General features: G+C 45.0%; 1 protein-coding gene across 8 annotated transcripts in view; it reads right to left on the reverse strand.

Moving 5' to 3' along the window:
• The window catches only part of DCAF15 (DDB1 and CUL4 associated factor 15), a 77,555-nt gene that overhangs the window by 1,195 nt on the left and 66,743 nt on the right, over window positions 1-9,617 (reverse strand). For all 8 annotated transcript variants that reach the window (XM_085885887.1, XM_085885886.1, XM_085885885.1 and 5 more), the window contains one exon: window positions 1,068-1,180. In XM_085885887.1, the coding sequence (XP_085742013.1) occupies window positions 1,068-1,180 (113 nt within the window). The remainder of the gene's footprint in view (window positions 1-1,067; window positions 1,181-9,617) is intronic.

Genomic DNA, 9,617 nt, shown 5'->3' on the forward strand with positions numbered 1-9,617 from the left:
GTGTCCGTGCGTGTGTCCGCAGCCATATCTTGGACATGCATGGACCGATTTTATTTGTACTTGGAAAAAGACAACACATGATGGTATACATATGCACATCATTTTTTTTCGACAACAGATACAAGATGGCTAACTAGCGACCGTTTTAGTTGTAAAAAAAAATCCGGATGATGAACACATCCTCAACCATTTCTTGAATAAGCGTTCACCAATGTTCAAACTTGGCAAAGAGATAATGAATGATGGCTTACATTTGCACATCATTTCCTTTTTTTCAAGATCATATCCAACATGACTGAATAGCGGCCATTTTAGTTGTAAAAAACCCTACGTTGAACACCTCCTCAACCATTTCTTGAACATGCATTTACCAATGTTGTTTAAACTTGGCACACAGATAATGAATGAAGGCTTATACAAGTACGTCATTTTTTTTTCGAGATCCGATCCAAGATGGCCGACTGGCGGCCATTTTAGTTGTAAAAAAAAACCTGATGTTGTACATGCCCTCAACCATTTCTGAGTCATGCATTTACAGATGTTGTTCAAACTTGGCACATACATAATGAATGATGGCTTACATATGCATATCAGTTTTTTTTCAAGATCAGATACAAGATGGCCGACTGGCGGCCATTTTGTTACTTAAACATGTTACCAACCATTTCTCCAACATGCATGGTCCGATTTTGTTCAAACTTGGCACAAGCACAGTACACAATGGCATCAAATATACCACTCACACTCTCAGGGTAGGGGAACTTCACGATTTTTCTTCTTCTCCCAAGAAACTGTTTATAATAAAGTCCCATTTCCAAGTTCCAATAAAACCCCATACCCTGTTTCTCAAGACTGCACAGTGTAAAGTGTTCTATGAACTTGCGAGTTGATACTGGAATTTGTCAGGTTTATTCTAGAATGGTTAGTCAAATTGAGAGAGGAAAAAAAAAATGCTTATACTGGAGAAAACTGCTTGCATTGCTACTTTGAGCTGTTGAACATTCGAGAAAGTTCTGATCATGTAGTTGATCATCAGTCAACAAGTGTTTTGTCAAGGTGTGCCTTACCTTTGTGGACAGCCTCATTGGTGAGGCGGTTGACGACAAGACTCGGTGCAGTGGGCACTGAGCTTTTAGACAGCAGTGCCACACAGCTGTGTCGCCAGGTTCGCCAAAGAGCTCTGGAATAATGAGGAAGAAATACTTTGGTAAAGGAGTTGTGGAAAGGGGGAAAAAAATGATTATTATAATGGTGCACAAAAAAACAAAAGAGAGAGAAAAAAAGAAGAATTCAAAGGAAAATATGAAATGGTTATGAAATTGTATACAGTAATTCATCGCTTTATGCAGTTTCACACAATGTGATTTCACCACAACACGATTTTTCTATGAGGGAACACTTTGCACACAATACGGAAGGTGCTCATTATAATGCGGTTTCTGAGCGTCAGTCGATGACCTTTCTTGCACCGCGCGGCTGGGTGTGCAGAACGATAGAGCTCACATCTCAGTCCTTTGCCCCGCCATCTTGCCATAACTATGCGACTCATCCTCGATCATCATTACTTTTTAATCCGGATTTATCAGTGCCATCCATCGAAATCACAAGTGGTAAGATCCTGATGACCCTCTGCTTGGGTCCGGCGAGAAATTGACACGTTATCCCGGAATAATTTTTCATATGGATATTCCGGTAAGGGACTTTTGAATATGAATGAATATATATCTCTATCTCTATCTCTCTACATATATATACAGTCATGCGCCGCTTAACGACGTTCCGGGCAACGACAGATCGCATATACGACGGATCTGCCAGCTCTGAAAAATTCCTATCGCCGAGTGATGTAGCCGACGTAGCGCTGCCAGTCGTATAAAAATAGCACATACAATTATGTACACTGTACAGTACATAATACTTCATAATGATAATAAACGACAGTGTGGCCCTGTTATAATGCGATCGTTGAGGTCCATAAAATGTCATCGCGAAAAAAGCAGGGTCGTGCTAAATCGGGATTCAAGGAAATCGGCTTTCAAACTGAACCAATGTTTGCACGTTTACCTTCCAGCAAGTACATTACCTTTGAATTGAAGAATTCCGCGAATAAATCGTTGTTACTGTCGAAATGAAAACGCAAATTTCTTTTTGGTGAAGCTTTTTATGTTGTTAAAACAATCGCACTGCTCCGAAAATATATGTCACAATTGATAGGAGCTCGTTTCTTCATTTATAAATTATAACATCGATGCAATGATTACGTATTTATAAAATCCAAACGCTATTTATTCATCTTTCTACAAACGATGCGAGAGGAGATTGTAAGCTGCTGCTAACAACACTCATGGCCGTCATGAACAGCACAAAGGTAAAACTAACGAGTCTTCCGTCTCTCTTGGATGTGTGTTACAATTGCCAACAGTATTCAGTTCAGTAACATGCTGTACAGGTTTGTATCCGAGGAGGCTATACCATATAGCCTCGGTATGTAGTTTTGTGTAAGTCAGATGTTCGAAAACGAAAAAAAATAAAATAAAAATGATGTTCGCACAACGACGATGTCGCTTAATGACGAGTTTCTCAGAACGTAACCCCGTCGTTAAGTGGCACATGACTGTATACATGGGGGGGAGGGGTGGTGGAGGGGGAAAAATTTGGTATGGAAAAAAAAAAAAAAAAAAAAAATCGGTATATCACCGACAAATCAAAGAAAGGTGCTCAAAATTTTTAAATACCGTACAACATTTTAAGAGCTTTGATGCACTGGGCTACACTTGGAACAGTAGAACGTATGACGTCAAGATGTGCCAGGAAGGAGGTACAGTAGGTTTTAACTTTTAACCATCAGCACCTGAGCACCGGACAAGCAATCAAGTTTTTCTTGGCCCTCATGGCTGGTTTTAAAGCGATTGTCAATTGGTTGTTTTATATGAATCTGGTGTGCTTCAGAAAAGCCTGTGCCGATTACCGACACGGCGAATCGTTTTTAATAAAAGTTTAAGTTGGAAGTAAAATAAGTGTTCTCATCATGGGGGAAAAGTCCCATGGGGGAATACTTTGAAAAACTACCGTGTATTAACATGTACATCACATATAAGTAATGGACCATTGAAGCATAACATATTTTTGAAACCGGCGTAAAAAAAAATTTTTTAGTTCTATTTCTTTATATATACCAATATACACCGGTATGAGCCCACCGGTATATTAATACAAGACGAGCCTACCCTATGCCTTTGGTCCCCCACCCATCCACATAACTCTACCACACCACTCGCCCCTCGACCCACACCGCCACGCCAAGCAAGCACCACCATCTTAAGATAAATACAATTTGGTTGCATTCATAATTTTTATTTTAAAAATAGTATTATTACTTCTTATTAATTATATTATTATTTGGCAAACAATGGCCACAGACTAGTTGTGGCTGATATTCGTCTGCACTCGGAAGCCATGGCTTGTGATCCAGAACTGTCAGCTTGATAATAATATCACCATTAAGAACTGATTTGATACTTTGAGTGGACTCTCAGATGATGTCAGAATCTTGGCCTCTTAGGCCGAGGTCACATTTCCCACGGCGGCCGTGGGGTCTCCAAAATCTACGGCCATTAGCAATGATATGACGGCCACAGTATTTCCACGGTCACACAATGTAGCAGTCACATGTTTTTATTTTTCGGGGAGACGCACGGCGTATTTAGGCCTAAGTCACATTTGCCACGGCGGCCGTGGGGTCTCCAAAATCTACGGCCACTAGTAATTATACGGCGGCCGCAGTATTTCCACGGTCACACAATGTAGCAGTCACATATGTTTTTATTTTTCGGGGAGCCGCACGGCTTATTTATAAATTGTGGAGACCGAAAACGTGGGGTTGCCGTACGGTCTTTGATTTGATGTCGCACGGTGACCTTGGAACACTCCTGCGGCAGCCATATCATTTTCAAGGTAGAGGCAAGGTGCCCGCAAGGCGACCGCAGGGGGGCCCGAAGGCGAACGTGCGGCCAGACGGACGGTAATGAATGGGTTTTTTTTTTGTATACCTTGTCGAGGCTCGTATGAGAGCTAACACACAACTCACAGCAAGGGGGCATGAGACAAGAGGGGCGGGAGTGGAAGGGACAAAACAGTGGGGAACAGACACATGAGGTGAACTGTGGAAGGGAGAGGGATGGGGATGGGACGGGGAACATGGCGAAGAGAAGATGGACATTACAGGGACTTTCAGGAAGGAAAGCAGGGGAATTGAAGGAAGTGGGCTTGGGTGGATTATCGGGGGTAGAAAAGATCGAGGATTTGGATGGGGGAAGATAAGAGGTGGTGGTGAACAGCTGTTTTGAAAGCCTGGGGGGAAGAATGGGAAAGAATAGAGTGAGGAAGTTTATTCCAAAGGCGGGAAAAAAAGAGGAATGAAAGAGTGAAGATGAGCAGTGATTCGTGATTTTGGTAGTTTTACCAGAAGGGGGTTGTTGGCGGACCTTGAGCGTCCTGTGGAAATATGGTGGGGACAAATCACAGAGAGAGCAGGGGGGGCAAAGGCTGGAGAGGAGTGAGTAGAAGACAGAAAGACCACCGACCAACCTGCGGTGATTGAGTGAGAGGCCCAAAGACTCAGCTTCATTGCGGGAGATGCCGATGATCTTAAATGCCCTGGTTTCGACAGCGTGAAGCCGAGAAAGGTGGGAGGCAGGAGCACCAGCCCAGAGGGGAGAGCAGTACTCCATCAGGCTAAGGACAAAAGCTTTGTAAGTGGTCAGGAGCTCAAGAGGGCCGAGGAAGGACTTTGCACGACGGAGGATTCCCAGTCGGCGACTGGCTTTTGAGGCGAGGCTGGAAATGTGACTTTCCCAGGAAAGGTCATGGCAGAGAGTGAGACCCAGAAGCTTGAAAGAAAAGACTTCTTCCAGAGGATTGTTGAGAAAGTGGCTGGGGGGGTTTTCTAAATGGTCCTTTCGAAGAGACATAGTGAGAGTGTGAGATTTGTCTGGATTGAAAGACATGTTCCACGTGTTGGACCAGTTTGTGATTTTATCCAGATCAGCAGTGAGCGAAGAAGCTGCTGCTTGCCGGTCTGAGGGATGACAGATGGTACGGCAGAGGGTGGAGTCGTCGGCAAAGAGAAATAGAGGATTTTCCAGAGAGTCTGAGAGATCATTGATGAAAACCAGAAAACGAACAGGGCCCAGAACGCTACCTTGAGGAACTCCAGCCTGCACAGGAAGAGGAGATGAAAGAACTCCATTTAGGGCCACACGGTGACTGCGACAGGAGAGGAAGTCTGCGAGCCATGAGTGGAGATGGCCTTGAATACCATGGGAAGAGAGTTTGGTGAGTAGTGCAGGGTGCCAGACTGTGTCAAAAGCACGTGATATGTCCAGGGATACGGCTCGGATTTCCTGTCTGGCATTAAGGACCTCCATCCATTGATGGGAGAGCAGAAGCAGCATATCCAGGGTAGAGTGACCTGGTCTGAAACCAAATTGATGATTGGAAATCAAGCCATTGGAGAAGAGGAAGGATTTCATGTCTGAAGCGATTATGGATTCCATAACCTTGCTGAAGATTGGGAGAAGGCTGATTGGTCTGTACTTACAGGGATCTGTTTTTGCACCTTTTTTATGCAGGGCAGTGATGTTAGCAGATTTCCAAGCAGATGGCAGATGACCTTGGGCAAATGAGAGGGTGAATAGAACAGAGAGAGGGTGAGCAAGAGCAGAAGGGGATAAATCTGTGCATGAGGGAGAGCAAGTTTCTTTGAAAGAATTCCCAGGATGAGTTGATGTTTGAGAAAGTAGCGATAGGAGACCAGTCTGTAAGTTTGATGACTGCTCGGAGACCCTGCCAGTCGGCTTGAGTGAAATGCCAGACTCGACAGCGGTGAGGTGGTTCTCTGATAACAGCCAGAGAGATGTCCACTTTGACAAGGACGTGGTCAGAAGAACCGATTGGAGCGAAGGAAGAGCAGCAGATATTGTCAGGGAAATTTGTCAAAATCAGATCCAGAAGAGATGGAGTACCATTGGTTGAGATCCGGGTCGGGAAGCTGACAGATTGAGTCAGTCCTAATGAGTCGCAGAAAGCTTTTGCTGAGGTGCCATGGCAGGTGAGAGAGGTACCCACACCTATCCAATTGGCGTGATGACAATTGAAGTCACCACATAAGAGGAAGAGAGAGAAGTCACCACATAAGAGTCACCACATAAGAGGAAGGGTTAATGTTTTTTTTTTTTGCCATTTTTTTTTTTTTCGGCTTGTCGAATTGCTACGGCGAACGTAGAAATGAAAAAAGTTATGACTCCGCGTTATCATTCCACGGCGACTTTATGGCCTGTAAAATATAGCCATGCGGCGTAGGGCCACCCTGAGGCCACCTCAGAAACTCTGCGGCTGCCGCACATTTCTGTCAATTCAGAGGGCGTACGGCCGCCGTATCCTTGCCGTAGAGCAAATATGACTTCGGCCGAGGTCTTAGAAATTGTGGAGACCGAAAACGTGGGGTTGCCATACGGTGTTTGATTTGATGTCGCACGATGACCTTACGGGGGCCCTGCGGCGGCCATAGAATTTTCAAGGCAGACGCAAAGTAGCCTCAAGGTGCCTGCAAGGCGACCGCAGGGGGTCCTAAGGCAAACGTGCGGCCAGACGGACGGTAACGAATGGGTTAATTTATTATTATTTTTTCGGCTTGTCGAATTGCTACGGCGAACGTAGAAATGAAAAAAGTTATAACTCCGCGTTATAATTCCACGGCGACCTTACGACCTGTAAAATAGCCAAACGGCATAGGGCCACCCTGAGGCCACCGCAGAAACTCTGTGGCCGCAGAACGTTTGTCAATTCAGGGGACGTACGGCCGCCGTATCCTCGCCGTAGAGCAAATGTGACTTAGGCCTTATCAGTGACGCTATCCTCTCTACAACATCCAAGACAGTTGGATTCAGTAAGCAACAGAAACAACCCTGGTTGTCAGCTAATACCCTGGCCATTATTGATCTGAAGAGGCAAGCACGACTTCAACGAAACATCCCAGAAAGAAGGCACCTTAGAGGTGTCTGTCAAGCAAAAGCGAGGGAAGATCCTGACTCTTGGTATGGGTACCTAGCTGATGAAGCTGAGGAAGTATTCATCAAAACGACCTTAGACCTGCCTTCCAGTCAATCCAGCGCCTGCATATTGGTCTAAATTCAAATAAAAACAAAAGCAGCTTTCCGATCATGAAGGTAAGCCGCACTCCCCGCCATACCAATGAGAAAACCCTCAACTGCCGGAAAGAACATTTTGAGCAGGCACTTAACTATCCCCCTGGTACACACTCCCCCGACTTGGAGGAAGAGGCACCCATAGCGGGCGACGTCACTGGGCGTATGGATCCTCAATTCATGTCTGAGGTCCGCTGCGCAGTGAGGAAACCCAAAAATGGTCGAGCTGCTGGGTGTGATAACCACCGCAGAACTACTGAAATGTGCGGATACTCCAATTTGTGACGTATTACACGAGCTTGTTATGTCTGGAATTCTGGGTATGTTCAAGCAGAGTGTAAAAATAGCATAATAATTGGTTCACGAGTCAGTAAGTGACCACTATATTCGTTATTGGGGTCTGTCTGTATGTCTGTCTGTCTGTCTGTCCCGAGCATAGCTCCGTGGGTTTTGATCCGATCCTGATAAAATTTTGGTGCGAGGTTTATATCATGATCTCGTTGTGTTTTCCTGAGAATGGGCGTGATGCGCCCGTTATGGTGGAGCCACGCCCAAAAAACATGCGTTTTTAGGGGGTAGCCGATTTCAATTTACATCTCCGCCGAGGGGGTTTGTCAAATCTGGCAGGGGTTTCGGTATTTGGTTAGCCCAATGGCACCTGCATAGCCACACGGAGCTCGATTTTTCATTTTCATCCCAAGGTCAAGGTCACAAGGTCACGAACTTAGAAAATTGCGAATTTTGACATAAAAATCATATGACCGCCTAAACTTTCAGAGCTAGGATGACAATAGTCGCTATGCATAATCTTGAGGTCATTCCCCACCCAAAGTCTTGAAACCATTTTGCTCTATCTCGAATACCTTGCCCGTGGCGCCCCCTTCAAGTTTGTTTTTACACTGATTTCAAAGTATGGATAATCCGAGGAGTGCGAAATGCCATATAGCCGAGATGACGTTATGTTGTTTCTGGAATGTTCCAGAGGAAGTTTTGCACCAAAGGTCATAATCCTTGACCTTTGACCTTTAAAGTTCACAAAGGTCAAATTTTCAAATTGTGGGAATCGAACCGGGTTTTCGACCTTCGATGAACTAACTCCAATAAGCTATAACACGTATCCTGTTTCCTTATTTTAATGTCCACAACATTGTTTTGTGACCTTTAAAGGTTATGCAAAGGTCAAATTTTGAAAGTTGTTGAACGAAACCGGGTTTCCGACATTTTGCAGTTAATAACCTGTCACTCGTACCACATCATGTTGATCATTTTTATAACTTGGTCAAACATTATCACATTGTCTCATCCTTGACTTCTGAAACAATCTACATCGTCAAATACCGCTCTTGAACCATTGCCGTCTCCAGACTTGTCCCCATCTACAAACGCCCCCGCTCCAACTGCAGTAGCTCTCGCTCGATCACCTTGCCATCAGTCCCTGGAAAGGTTTTTGCGCATGTTCTCTTGAACCGTATTCACCCCCTCCAGCAACAACATAGACACCCCTAATAATGTGGCTTCACTCCAAACAGGTCTACAACGGATGCCATACTAGCCCTCCGTATTCTTGCAGAATCTCATCGGGAATTTCAGCGTCCATTAAATGTGGCGTATATCAACATCAAGGCTGCATTTGAGAGATATAGGGGTAAAAACGATATCTAGCACAAGATCTCAAAACATTATGGACAGATTCGGACGAAACTTGGTAGACACATTGGATGTGTGACAAGGACGAATTGATTCAATTTTGGTGAAGATCCGGATCCAGATACGAGATTTATTTAATTTTTAAAGTGACTCTTCGCCATTGAGAGATGGGGCTAAAACAATATATATTGTTACGGCTGTGGAAATTCGCAAACCACCATTCAGGTCCCATAGGTGAGATAACTCTAAGTACATGTGTAGTTAGCCCCAAACCCGTTGTTTAGAGGGAATTTATGTGATTCATTCGGGCTGTGACGCTTTGAGTTAGGCGTTTTTCTGTTCTATCTTTATTTTGAATCAACCGCCATAACCATCAAACCACCACCAAAAACCCTCCATAGCCTCACCTCTCTCCTTCTACGGCCATTCCCGCATCACCTGTGAACACTGAGCGTCGGGCTGTCTTGGGCTCATTCAAGCGATAGGCACCGAGTCGCGAGTGCAAATAGCGGCCTTTCCGAGGGAAAATTCGGATCAAGAATGCTACACGCCCACTTCTGATCCGTCCGATCAGCAAGCGCGGAGCGGCTTGGCCCCGCCTCCAGGCGCTTCCATGTGAAATCGAAATATGGAAATTCTAGGATCAGGGGAGGTTCACGCCCACTTTTCCTCCGTCCAATGGGCGAGCGTGGCTCCGCCCCCGAGCTCATCCTGATCCGGAAATTTGCATATGGGTTCTCCTGCCGACCAATAAAACGCCGAGCA

The sequence above is a fragment of the Eptatretus burgeri genome, chromosome 6 (assembly GCF_056783735.1).
Source record: "Eptatretus burgeri isolate ZD-2024b chromosome 6, Ebu_testis_v1, whole genome shotgun sequence".
In the NCBI taxonomy this organism is placed as follows: Eukaryota; Metazoa; Chordata; class Myxini; order Myxiniformes; family Myxinidae; genus Eptatretus; species Eptatretus burgeri.